Source organism: Aegilops tauschii, chromosome 6, assembly GCF_002575655.3.
Source record: "Aegilops tauschii subsp. strangulata cultivar AL8/78 chromosome 6, Aet v6.0, whole genome shotgun sequence".
NCBI lineage: Eukaryota > Viridiplantae > Streptophyta > Magnoliopsida > Poales > Poaceae > Aegilops > Aegilops tauschii.
The window spans coordinates 234,837,681-234,852,132 of NC_053040.3; the positions used below are offsets into that span (position 1 = coordinate 234,837,681).

Consider the following 14,452-nt stretch of genomic DNA (forward strand, 5'->3'; position numbering starts at 1 on the left):
GTGCTTCTTCACTAGCATGGCAATTCACCTTTGACACATTGTGAAGAAAGTCCATCTCATGACACATTAGTTTGCTTTCCTTATCAAGATTGTCCAGCTTCCGAAGAGCTAGGATAAACATCTCCTTCTCTGTCTGAGGACTCCGTGGAGGTAGTTTTAGATAATCAGTACATGTAGGTATATCTGAAGAAACAAATGCTGATGAACACTGCGATGGATACAACTATTGAAGCATTACAACAAGAATTTAGCAGAAATCGTACATAGAACAGAAATAACACCATGTCAGATGTCACAGGCAGAGTAATAACCAAATTCCTCAAGAATAGTAAAAGTACAGAAATGTAAAGGAGTGAGGAAGTAGAATTAGATTGCTGATGAAGACACATCTACCTCTTCACTGAAGAGGCTGAGCACACTGCTCCGAAGTCGCACAAGGCTTCACCTTATTCTCCTTGAGCTAAGTTTCTTTGAACTCGCCCAACACTCTTGCGGTGATCACCTGACCGGTATAAACTTGATTGCGGCGATCTCCTGACCGGTATAAATTTGATTGCCGTGAATCCACACGTTGGATGCTCACAGATCAATGCCTAACCGTCTAGAGGACGCCAATGCTTCAAGAGTAACAAACAGGATAGTTAGGCAAGACTGTTTTTAGTGTGATGCTCAGTCACTACTCAGATGTGTTCGCTATGGTTTTCCTCACTTACGATTGGTGATGGAATTGGAGCAAGGGGAAACTCGCTGCAGAAAGGGCAGAATGGCACTTGAGAATCCATCTCAAACTATGTGGGGGTAGGGTGCTATTTATAGCATGGCGCTGAAAACTGGCCATTGGTCGGTCGAGCTGAAACTTGTGGGTCACAAAAGAAACCCCAACGGTTAGAGCATCTCCAATATATGGTCCATATTTTGGCGATGTAAACCGCTGATGTAAAATTTTACATTACCAAAAAGTGCTTTTTACATCTCCGAAAACGAGGCAACTCCAACAGATGGTCCAAAATGAAGATGTAAAACAGCAACTCCAACAGATGGTCCAAAACGAAGATGTAAAACTGGCAGGTGGCCACGCGGCTGCTGTTCAGCCGCTGTACAGCCACTGTACAGCCGCACATATTGCAAAAAACAACATAAAAAAATTATACATGTCCACAATATCAAATTATTACATAGTTCTTCAAATCCACGAGATCAAATGCAACACAAATGCAACACAAATACAACATAGTTTTGCACAATACAACATAGTTTTACACAAACAAATAATGAATCTATGCGGCTCTTTCGCCATGCCATTTCCAATGCTCTTCCATCAAATATTTCTGGAGTTGATCATGCACATCGTTGTCTCTAATCTCGCTGTACACCTTCATGAAACGTCTGGTCCGCTCTTCTTTTCGCATGGGGTTAACACGAATGCCCATCAACTGATAGAAGTTGTAATCTAAATTTTTTCCACGCTCGTTCTCAATTATCATCTTATGCATGATCACGCAAGCGGTCATGATGTACCAAAGGATCTTTTGATCCCAGAATCTAGATGGTCCTTGCACAATAGCAAATTGAGATTGCAAAATCCCGAAAGCCCTCTCAACATCTTTTCTAGCGGCCGCTTGTGCATTGTGAAAGACGAGTTCTTTCTTACCTTTGGGTTTTGCAACCGGCTTGACAAATGTACTCCACCTCGGGTAGATCCCGTCTGTAAGATAGTACCCATAGTTGTATGTGCGGCCATTTGCTTCGAAGGTCACCGGTAGTGCTTCTCCATTTGCTAACTTGGCAAACAGAGGTGACTGGTCGAGCACGTAGATGTCGTTGCAAGATCCAGGCATACCAAAATATGCATGCCAAATCCATGTTTCATGATCGGCAACTGCCTCAAGAATGATAGCGGCATCCTTCCCACAACCCTTGAATTGTCCATGCCATGCTTTTGGGCAGTTCTTCCATTTCCAATGCATGCGATCCACAGACCCGAGCATACCTGGAAACCCTCGAGCTTGTTCATCTCCAAAAGCCTCTTGAGTGTCCTGAGCATTGGGTGCTCTCAAGTATTGTGGACCAAACACTTCTACCATAGTCATTGCAAATTGCTTGACATAGAAGATAGAAGTGCTCTCTGTCATCGCCAAGTTGTCATCAATGTAATCTGCCGGAACACCATATGCCATCATGCGCAAAGCGGCAGTGACCTTCTATTCGGTGCTATGGCCAAGCAACCTGGCACAGTTCCTTCTCTGCTCGAAGGCTGGATTATGCTGCTCCACGGAATTGCAAATGTGGATGAAGATGGCCGGCGGTTGGATTGGTGGCCCAGCTCTCCGATACCATGTAGAACGAGTCCGTCGAACACCTTGTGCGCGGGGTGGAAGAAGATGGCCGGCGGTTGGATTGGTGGCCCAGCTCTCCGATACCATGTAGAACGAGTCTGTCGAACACCTTGTGCGCGGGGTGGAAGAAGATGGCCGGCGGTTGGATTGGTGGCCGGTCACTGCTGCGGACGGCGGCGCAGAGGAGAAGGGAGCTCGGTGGCCGGCGGAGAGGAGCTATACGGGCTGCCGGACCACCGGAGTCGGCGAATCCCGCCGCGGCTGCTTCCCGAATCGGCGGCGCCGGGGCGGCTGCGAGACGCCCTCCGGCGGGGGAGGCGACGCGGGTGAGGGCGGCGGCGGCGATTTGGGGCGGTGGCGGCGACGGTGACGGCAATTTTGGCGGTGGCGGCGGCTGGTGCTCGGGCGGGCGGTCGCGAGCGGGAAGGAAAATGAACGGGCGGTTGGTCGTTTCGCGGGCGGCAGCGGTTTTACATCAGATGTATCTCGTGAACTAAGTGTTGTATTTTACATCTCCGGGAGGCGGTGATGTAATTTTTTTTACATATGGACCATCTGTTGGAGCAGCGTTTTTTGCTCTCGGAGATCCAAAAGTTAGGTATTTTTACATATGGACCGTCTATTGGAGATGCTCTTAGAATTTGAACTGGCAGTGTGCACAACAATACTATTTGAAGAACCTAGGGCAACTCCAAAAACCGGGTTTCCTAACTCGTCATTGAAGAAGCTAATCCTACTATCCTAGTGACACTGAAGAACTACACTCTTGAGTCTCGGCCACGCTGATTCGTCAGATGTATTCAACTTAGTCACTAAAGCTAGTAGATTCATTTGCAAGGAGATTTCAAAGGCTTATGTGTGTAGAATTATGAGCTATAACTGATAATCACACACAATTCACCTTGCTTTGATAGCCAACCCCTCCTAATAGTACAGTTTGCCCTACGACTCAAATGAAGAAACTTAAGAACGAGAAACCTTCTGGTGCTTCAGGTGGCAGACTGAAATCTTCAATATTTCCTCATCATTTTTGGGGGTCGACATGCTTCAGTTAAACCAGTGGCCCATTACTTCGGTGACTATCCATTGCTTCAATGACTACTCATATGTGTATACTCAAGAAATACATGAGTCCCTTAATTGTTTGTCATATTCATCAAAACTGAAGAAACTTAAGAACGAGAAACCTTCTGGTGCTTCAGGTGGCAGACTGAAATCTTTAATGTTTCCTCGTCATTTTCGGGGGTCGACATGCTTCAGTTTTAAACCATTGGCCCATTACTTCGGTGACTATCCATTGCTTCAATGACTACTCATTTGTGTATACTCAACAAATACATGAGTCCCTTAATTGTTTGTCATAAATCATCAAAACCCACCAGGGGCACTAGATGCACATGCACTTACACCCCTGGTGGAATTTTTTGAAAGAAGATCAAACCTACCCACTCCGCAGAGGCACACCATTTTTTGAAAGAAGATCAAACCACCCACCCAGCTGAGGCCTTGAATGCAGGTGGGTGGACCTGTGAGGCTAGCCACCTAAGTACACACTCAGTGGCACATTTCACTTCTGCATCTGGATGCAAAAATCAGAACTTCCATATACTCTTCATAGCACCAAGAAGAATGTGACTTTTCCACTGTTGCAACTTCTATCTGGTTATAGAAGTTTCTGCTAAATGCAAACTAACTTTGGCATAGTAGAACAAATATTCTTTACAAGGTGCTGATTTGTTTTGGCTGTGAGCACCTCAATATCCGTGGAACTACAACAACAAAACAACAACAACAAAGCCTTTTAGTCCCAAACAAGTTGGGGTAGGCTAGAGTTGAAACCCATAAGATATCGGAACCTAGTCATGGTTCTGGCACGTGGATAGCTAACTTCCACGCACCCATGTCTATGGCTAGTTCTTTGTTGATATTCCAGTCCTTCGGGTGTCTCGGACTCCTCCCATGTCAAATTTGATCTACCTCGACCTCTCTTGACATTATCAGCAAGCTTTATCGTTCCTCTATGCACCGGCGTTTCTTAGAGGTCTGCGGTGTATATGCCCAAACCATCTCAGGCGATGTTGGACAAGCTTCTCTTCCACTGGTGCTACCCAACTTTATCACGTATATCATCATTCCGGACCTGATCCTTGTGTGGCCACATATCCATCTCAGCATGCACATCTCTACTACACCTAACTATTGGACATGTCGCCTTTTAGTTGGCCAACATTCTGCGCCATACAACATCGCTGCCGTCCCATAGAACCTGCCTTTTAGCTTTTGTGGCACTCTTTTGTCACAGAGGACGCCAGAAGCTTTGCACCACTTTATCCATCCGGCTTTGATTCAATGGTTCACATCTTCATCTATATCACCATCCTTCTGCAGCATTGTCCTCAAATATCAAAAGGTGTCCTACTGTCCTTCTGAGGTACTGCCTGCCCATCAAGGCTAACCTCCTCCTCGTGCCTAGTACTTACTGAAATCGCGCCTCATGTACTCAGTACTGACGTATCCAAGGAACTACCTTGCTGTTTATTTCATATGCGCTGTAATGTTCATTCACCTTCCTTAACTAGATTATTATCGTTTATGTATCAAAGTTTTTCCTCATGTCAGCTAATGATGGGATCATTTGTTTGACAGTACAGCGTTTCTTATAGGTCCCAAGAGACAGTTTGATATGATGCTTGATCCTGTCCGTATATATGCTACTGCTATATACATTGCAAGCATCATAATTTCTCTATTCTGCGCTCTCTTAGTAAGTAAAATGATTAGAGAAATCTGGCATATTTCATAAATTTTCTGCCAGGTTTATGTGTTAGTTCTATAACCAACCAAATATCTGTCTTTTCTGCTCCAAACAGGTTCACAGTAAGCTGTTGACTCTACTTGCCATCGTCTTGGAATTTGGTGCCCTTATCTGGTAAGTTTAATATCTTTTAAAGTTTGATTTTTAGCAACGAGTTCTGTTCAATGTTGACTCAACTGCACACTCATAATTTCTCCTAGGTCCAACATGTGTAAGAAAAACTCACTGGATGATTACTTTAAAATTAACCAATATTCGTGCTATTTTTCTATTAAAAATATTCCACAGCTAAGCAGACACCCAAAGAGATTATTTTTTTAAGAAATGCAAGCTGCGTGTCTTTTGTACAAAGAAAGGTAGAGCGTTACATCAGTTATATACAGGGGTGCAACCACAGGAGAAAGCACTCCGCCATGGACAAAGAAAGTGCTAACTCACATTCCCTACAAATCCACAAGATCTAGCAAATCTTCCACAAAGGAAATTCCTCCCTAATCTGCTTGATGACCAGCGAGGGCATTGACGCCACCTTGTCGAAGACATAGCTGTTCCTTTCGAGCTAGAGGAGCCGGAGAGTCAGACAAATCAGAGCGTCCACCTCCCTGCGGTTGCACGCTGGAACAGCATGACTGCCGGGCGGCCGATCATCATCCATCAAGGCTCGCTCCCCCTCCCTCCTTGCCTAGCCCCACCAACCCCGCCGCCGACGAGCCCTCGCCGGTAGCCCTCCTCCCTCAACCCCCCCCCCCCCCAGCCCCTCCCCACCGCCCCATGGCGCCCCCGTCCGACTCCGCCGGCGACCTCGACCTCAGCCCTGCTAGCGCGCGCCGCTGGATGGAGTCCGAGGGCGAGTCCAGCCGGTCCTACAACGACGTCGCCAAGAGCTACCCTACTCCGCCAAGCTCGGCGCCCACCGCGCCGCGCCTCCCCCCTGCGGTTGCGCGCGAGCGCGCCACGGCTCCCCGGCGCGCCCCGGCCGCATCTCGCCTGGGCCCTCGCTCCGAGGTCCACCGCGTCCAGGGTGGTGCGGAGGTCGACGCTGACGGCTTCCAGCTCCCCCGGCGCAGGAACCGCCGCCGCCGCGCGCGCCCTGAGGCTGCCCCCCGCGCCCAGCAACCGCCGCGCCGTCGCAGCCCGTCCCCGGAGGAAAGCGCCGGCCTCTGCTTCCGCTGCCTCGACCCCGGTCACCCTGTCCGGGACTGCACAAACGACGTTCGCTGTCGACGTTGCCTCTACTCCGGCCACAGCTCCCGGGACTGCCACAAGTTCTGCCGCGGCGTTCTCCGTGCACCTCCCCGCGCCACCACCCCCCAGTCGCGGCGCCGCGCGCCACCGCTTCTGCATGCCCCGCCTGCTGCAGGCCCCTCCGCCAGTGAGCCGGCCTAGCCCTCCACTCCGGTGCGCGTGGTCATGTCCCGCTCCGTTGAGATGGAGGAGGTCGAGCTCGTTCTGCGGCGCGGGATGGTGGTTTCCATCACGGGTGCCAGGCCGGCGGTCACCCCGCGGGAGGTCGAGGACGTCCTGCACTCCTCCCTTTGCCTCCAGCCCGGCGACTTCTCCATCCACGTGCATGCCCCGGAGGACTTCCTCCTCATCTTCTCCACCAACGAGATCATGGCGCGGCTCGCAGGCGACCACTTCATCAACGGCCCCGGCTTCACTCTGTCGCTCCGCCCTTGGAACAAGCTGGCGCACGCCGACGTGAGCTCCTTCGAGCACACAGTCCAGGTGGAGCTCCATGGCATCCCCGCGCAGGCTTGGCACCTCTCCACCGCTGAGCACCTTCTCGGTTCCAGCTGCTGGATTGAGCGACTGCACCCGAGCACGCGCTCGCGCGCCGACCTTGTCGTATTCCGGTTGACGACGCGCACGCACGAGCCGGCCAGCACCCGCCGCGCGGCCGTCCTGGAGATCGTGGAATCCGTCCCCGCCACCAGACGCGGCTCGCTGTCGACCATCCGCACGCTGAACTACCCCGTGACTATCATGGTCGCCGATGGCGCCGTTGCGCTTGCCGCCTCGGCTGCTGCCGGCAACAGCGGCGGCCCTAGTGATGATGCGTCGGGTGGCGAAGCCGGTGAGGAGACACGCCGAGATGGGTCTGGTCGCGGCCGAGGCCGCCGCCGTAGCCGCAAGAGACGGCGCACGTCTGACGCCCGCGACGGCCGCGCGGACGGCATGGCGGTCGACTCCACCGGTTGGCGTGCCTCCGATCACCATGGCCGTGCGGATGTGATCGCCGTCGTCGCCCGATGGCCCGCCCCACGCCGTCGTACGGACGCAGCGATGCCGCTGCATGCCCGTACCCAGGGAAGGACGATGGAGCCCTGGCCCACAGCAAGCAGGCAGCTGTGCTCCCGTCGGCTTTCCGCATGAGCAATATTGGAAACATCATATGAAGAAAATGGACAACATCCAAAACAATGCATATCCGTAGCCAGGTGGTCATGGCATGGCATATGAGATAAATGATGCAAAGGGAGTATCAATATCATCACAAGAAAAACAAATGCCAATAACCATGGGCTTTTCATCTATGCCATATGTGCAAATTGGGTTTATTTTAATGGCATATGCATAGTCACTACGATGAGATTGCTAATATGACATATGATTGATCTCATGCATAGCATATGACAAGTCAAGCGGATTGTCAAACATGATATGACCTAAAGAATTATCACAAGAAATCCTATGTAACATGGCATCACAACTAATAGACTCGACATTAGAATCATCATACTCATCGTAAATGGGCAAGAAATCATCACATGAGGAAGTCGCACTAGCATGAAGCATGGAAATAGGTTGATCAACATCATGCAAACAATCAATGTCAAGAATGTCCACTAGTGGGACTAGAGCATCACCTTCACCTATGTTACCTTGTTCATTCCACTCAAGTGGTGTAGGTGAGGTGGGAAAGATCAAATGGTGGTCATCTTCATCTTGATCGAACCATGTGGGGGGTGCATCATATTCCACCATGGCCATCGTCTTGTCCAAAGAAAGGACGAAGTCGTCGCGAAGCGGCGCGTCATCATATATGGGACCTAGCACCAAATGAGAAGACACAATAGAGGTAGAGGTCAAGTTGTTAGAAATGCATATGGCCTCACCCTCTCTATGTGGTGGCTCACTCACTCCCTCAAGGTAGGTGCACTCAAACTCACATATGGTGGAGTCACTCATCTCGCTCAAATGGTGGGGGTTGTGGCTCTCCTCACATGAGAATTGGGGCAACACATCGTATATGGAGCTAGTGGTGAAGTCACTCTCACTCTCAATATGGTGGCACAAGTCACTCAAGTCATCATACGTCGCCGTGGTCGAAGGGAAAATCCCATGCTCAACCATTTCGTCGTCGACGTCATGGATGAAGGCTGAAGATGGCACAACATCACTCTCGCCTCCTAAGATGGAAGCATCATCCTTGCTCGTCACCATGTCACACGCCTCCAAAGCTTGGTCCTTGAAGGTCTTCGTAGTCGTACTCGTCGCCGCACCGTCTTGAAAAAGAGTCGTGGAGGACGCGGCATCATCAATGCCACAAAGAGGGATGGCGGTGAAGTCGAACTTGGGAGCATCATATTGGAGCTCGTCGGGCTTGGACATCTTGGTGGTGCTATCCTCATGCTCGTTCTCATGGAGCTTGGTCGTCGCGCAGTGAGCTTGGGGTGGAGAAGCCTTGGCCTTCATGAGTTCTTGTTCCGCCTTGAGAGCACCAATGTAGTTGTCGTCGAGGGACTTGTAGTTCTTGAGGAAGATCGTCTTGGAGATGTCGTTGTTCAATCCCATCATGAAGTGGAACTTCATCGACATGGGGTTGTCCACGCCGGCTCGTCGCAAGGTAATCTTCATCTCCTTGAAGTACTCGTCGATGGAGTTGGATCCTTGGATGGTGTTCTCCAATTGGCGTAGAAGTTGTTCCGTGTAGGTTGGGGGCACAAACTCTCGCCGCAAAGCTCTCTTCGTCTTGGGCCAACTCATATCGGAGGTCTCCAAAGGTGTGTGAAGCCACCATGTCGACGCATAGTCGTGGAAATTTCTTGAGGCGCACTTCACTTGATCTTCGGGAGGAACTTGATGTAGCTTGAGGTAGTCGTCCATGAGGCGCTCCCATTCGAGATACTCCTCGGGTTCTAGAGTCCCATAGAAAGGAATCTCGTGGTCGGTGTCGAGGTCGTAGTAGCTCGTGGAAGTCGCGGACTTGAGCTTGGGGAGCTTCTCTTGAGCGTAGTCTTGAGGTGCTTGTTGGCGAAGATGCCGTATGTCCGTAGGCGAAGATGCCTTGAAGTCGCTTGGCGAAGATGCCAAGGGTGATGGTGAAGTCGTTGAGCGGTTGTTGGTGTTGAGCTCTTGACCTTCACGTTCTTGGTGGTGATGGTGTCGATGCCGATGTGATCTTGCCGGAGATGCTAGCTTGGAAGAATGTGCTCTTGAGCGTCTTCTCGAAGATGAGGGAGATCTCTTGTAGGACTTGATGAGGGCTTTGATGTCCTCCATTTGAGCTTGCATCTTGGCGTCGTTGGAGTTGTTCGTGGCATCAAACTCGTCGTTGTTGTTGTAGACCGAAGGTGAAATGCCTTGCCTATCCAGCACAAGACCCGAGTAGAGGTGAGTAGGAAATGAGATAAACAATACCAAGTTACCTTTTCCCAATGTTGAGGATGTATCCCGTTTCACTCAATGTGAGATGAAAGAATAGTGGAATTGGTACCGGACTTGTTCACTCACACCTATCAAGTAAAGCTTATGGTGTAGCTCGGTGAGGATAGTGACACAAAAATTTAATGCAAAATGTTAACAAGAGTCAATAATGTTGAAAGAGATTCACAAATTCGCAAGTGAAACAAGTAGACCAATAGCAAAAAATGGCACACGGAAACGCACACACGGATAGATAATTGGGGTCGTGCAACCAAAGAGTGAGCACAAAATGTGGAATCCACGGAAAACGCTCGTGTTGCACAACTCAAGAGAGACGTTAACACGCTTGCTCAATAGGCGGATACGACACTTGTGCACAACCTAAGATGCAAAATGTAGCAACTTTCTATTCCAAGTATGCTATTATGTATGGTTCCCGGTGTTTCTCTCAAGATGATCCAAGATGATCGGATATGACAATCTTATGTGCAATGTGGTATGATGCTATTGCACTTGCTTACAAGCTTTTTTACTCTTTTTCTTTTGCTTAAAAGCTTATTCTTTTTTTTTGTATGCCACTTTGCACAAACCAAGATAGCAATTGTGTATATGCGGAAACAAACTTGTGACACAAGGAATGATATGATGATACCAATATGATATGGTATGTATGCAATGGAAGGGTGGATCACTAATGTGCACAAGTAACGTTGCCGGGCAATACTCAAATGGCTAGTCTCGATAGGCAAGTAACGCAAAATGGGCTAGGGGTTATCAATGCAATTGCAAGGGGAATATACAATGGTGTCGTCGAGGTTACCGTGCTTTGCGATGATGAGTGGCGGTGTTCTTGATGAAGATACCAAGATGATGGAGACTCGTCCCTAAGTAGCCGAAACACCTTAGGAAACGGAAAAAAAAACCGTGAACTCAAAATCTCAATGACAAAAGTCAAATGGTGATAGCGGAAAGCGGTGGTAGTTGCACTAGGCACTGCGGAAGTGAAGGTTATGGTGGTGGAATATACACGGAGTCGGAGTTGAAAGCACGGTCCCTAAGTAGCCGAAACACCTTAGGAGACACAACTCACAACACAAACAAAATTGGGTTAAGTTGAGGTGGCGGAAGTGTATGGTGGGCAAGCCTATGCGGAAGTGGTGGTGGTGGTTGATGAAGCAACCGTCCCTAAGTAGCCGAAACACCTTAGGAGACTCGAATCACTACTCAAGCAACCACATATACAATGGGGATCAAAATGGGTTAGGTTGCGGGAGTCGGTGGTGGTGATGTGGATGATATGGTGGAAGGCCCAGGCAAAGATGCCAAAGTTCCAAAAATTTGATGAAGTCAAATGATGATGGTGGTATTTTTGTGGGAAGGAGGATGTCAAGAGCTTCAAAACGAGCTAAAGAACGTCAAAACGGAGTTCGGATGAATTAGATATGGCCAAAACAAAATTTCAGCACAGTCAGTTTCAGGGTTAGCCGGACATCCGGGAGGAGGTCCGGATGATCCGGATGATCCGGGTTCGTCAAGGCCGGTTCGGGTATTCGGGTGCGTGGGTTATCCGGACGTCGGGGGGGGGGGGGGGCGTCCAGCTGATCCGGGGGATGTCCGGATGATCCGGGCAGGTCAAACTGCTCGGGATTTCCTCTCGAGGACGAATTTTTGGGCGGAAATGAGGGATTTTCGGGTCAAAATTGTGGAGATTTCGTGGATGGAAGGTGGGGAAACTTGGGGAGATGCTAGATCCACTCGAAACCAAGCAAATCCATGGATCAAAATCGACAAAACATCATCAAAACCAACAAATCACAAAAAAATTTGGGGCTATTTTTGGTGGGGATTTTCGAATTTAGGACGAAATCAACAAAACTAGGCTAGAAAACACAACGGGGAGGCTCCGAAATCATGATCAACGTGGCTCATGATACCAAGATGATGTAGGGTGAAACCCTAGATGGCCGATCTTTCACGAAAGGAGCGAGATCCCTCGAAGAACACGGGGAAGAACGGAGAGAAATCACAAGGGGAAACACTCAAGAACAAGTCCAATCACACATCCACTAGACAATCAAACACACAAGATCCACAAGGTACATGAACAACAAAGGGAAAGATACAAGGTAAGGTTCATCTCCATGAGGAGGTCTTGAAGGGGGCCGCCCAAGAGAGGGTCTTGATCGATATATCCCGCAGGATCTTCTCACATGGAGGTCTTGAACTCCATGGGAGTGGTGGTCTCTCTCTTTCTCTCAAGAGTAGAGTGGTACAAGGAGCAAAGCTCTCTATCAAATGAGTTATCACTTTGCTAACCCTAGAAAGGAGGTGGAGGAGGTCTATTTATAGTCTAAGCCACGAAGGGGTAAGTGAGGGGGCGGAATGGGTACATAGGCCTCGGCCCGAGTCATGCACGCAGGCAAGGCCGGATGATCCGGACGGGGTCCCGGATGATCCGGGCGTCGGGGATCCGGATGATCCGGACGGAGTCCCGGATGATCCGGCTTCAGGTGAAGCCTTCGATTGTCTTCGACGCAGTTATCCGGACGATCCGGGGGTCGGCCGGGATGATCTGGCTGAGCCCGGATGATTCGGCTCGGCGTCCGGATGTCCGGCTCCAGCTCAGCAGCCGCTCCGTCTTCTTCTCCTTTCTTCTGTCTTCTCTTCCATGCTTCCCTCGCGGATGGTGTAGACGTACACTTGCGCTCGCACTCCTCCTCGACATCCGTGATGTTCAGACAATACCTATGCATGCACACGGAAGGAGTGTCAAGTAGTATACCATCCTCGAGAGGGTCAAGTGAGCACGTGTAAAGGAGATGATTCCCTTTGTGTATGTGAAGTAGATGTCGCACGTGTCACTTGCCAAATGGACTCTTGACATGATGATGTCCTTAGGATGCTCCGCATCATTATCCCATGTGATGTCTCATCATATCACATAAATGGGCAACATTTTTAGATAAATAATTGGTACAACTACATAAATTGATAAATAATTGGTGCAACTACATAAATTAGCATCCCAAGAGCATGAGTGATGGGGCAGCAATTCTGAAGTTACAGTTGTTGTTATGTGCAGGTACAGTCTAAGCTATATACCCTTTGCACGATCAGTTGTTTCGAAAGTGATGGCATCTTGCTTCGACACTGAATTCTAGAGCAACTATCATGATAGATCTACCTTTGGTTGATGGAACAGTAGTCTCATTGCTGGATCAGTAGATGCTGCTGATCTACTGTGTACTTTTAACCAAGGCCATGGTCTTCTGTTATGCTCAGAAATAATGTTAACCTTTTCCCCACTGTTGCTCCCTTCTTGCGCACATATGTATATGACGCTCCTTTGTTCCCTTTGGCTTGGGACATTTCATGAACAGTGCATTTGTCGTGGATTGGTAGGACCAGCACCTGATAACGCGGTGTTTGTGTGGAAATCCTGCTTGCTTAAAGTCATATATGTTGTCAAAACTTAAAGTCCTATATATGTTGTCAAAAGTTTCACTGCTTATCACGGTGGTGCTTGCCAATGGCATCGTACGATGTAAGGTATAACCATGGGAAATCATCAATTGCGTAGTTAAACTTAAACTTCATGTACTCCAACGCGAGTTCTCTTACGCGAGGAGCTTATTGGAAGAGCTCCTGCCATGTCCACCCCCGGGGGGTGGCCTTCCACCATGGAAGCCGGCCGAAGGAAGCGAGCTGCCGGGAGGGAAGAGGGACGGAGCCGGGCACGGGGGGCGACTCTCAACGGACGGGAGGAGACGAGGAAGGACGCATGGCGGCTGCTCGACCCGGCTGATTTAATATATACTCCATTTTTTTGCGAAAAAAATAGTGTGCTTGTGCGTGCATCTCAACAAAATGGTGCGGCCTATTAGCGGCCGGTGCCGACGTTTCTTTTGATTTGAGATTAGGGGGCGAGATGTGCGTGCATCTCACAAAGTGTGCGTGTTTTTTTTCCCTGAGAAACAGCCTATCTGATGTCTACGTGAAATGTTTGCGTTTGGGCCAAGTCCAAATAGTGAAAAAAGGAAATATAATAACCAAACAAACAAACATTCTCTTAAAGGAAATTCAACATCGTAAAAACCCGCTTGCAATCAAATATTTTAATAAATTATAAAAAAATCCAACTTGAATACACCACTACTCTTTCATCTGACGATAGTGTGAAACTGAAGGAGACATCGTCAAATGACATGAATACGGCTTCATCAATCTTTTTTTTTCTTCCGGTGCAAACGGACATATTAAATTACTTTTTTTAGATGACACATTAAATTGCTGCATACAAAGGTTGAAGGAAAAAGCATAGATGCAGGCGCTGGGCGTACATTCACCCCAATGAATGAGATTTGAAATTGATGAAGTCACCCATAGGAAATTTTTGAATTAAACGGGGCTACTTTGAAATCCGATGGTAAGAATATTCCACAGTAATAGGTATTAAAGCATGAGATGAATTTCTTCTATACCTAGGCACGACACATCCCTACCCCCGTCATGCTGCGTTGACGGGTGTTATGCCGAACACTTTAATTTTCTCTCCCGTTGCAACGCACGGGCCCTTTTGCTAGTAATATAAAACCGCTCACCGTCACACACTTTTTGCAGAAAAGCCCCTATGGTTTTGTGTATTAAACCC

General features: G+C 48.9%; 1 protein-coding gene across 1 annotated transcript in view; it reads left to right on the forward strand.

Annotated features, from left to right (window-relative positions):
* LOC109755371 (uncharacterized) overlaps nt 1-13,284 on the forward strand; it is a 28,177-nt gene extending 14,893 nt beyond the window's left edge. Inside the window, exons 4-6 of the mRNA XM_073501347.1 lie at nt 4,983-5,100; nt 5,207-5,265; nt 12,884-13,284. Of these exons, the coding sequence (XP_073357448.1) occupies nt 4,983-5,100; nt 5,207-5,265; nt 12,884-12,962 (256 nt within the window). The 3' untranslated portion in view covers nt 12,963-13,284. The remainder of the gene's footprint in view (nt 1-4,982; nt 5,101-5,206; nt 5,266-12,883) is intronic.
* The last annotated feature ends 1,168 nt before the right edge of the window (nt 13,285-14,452 follow it).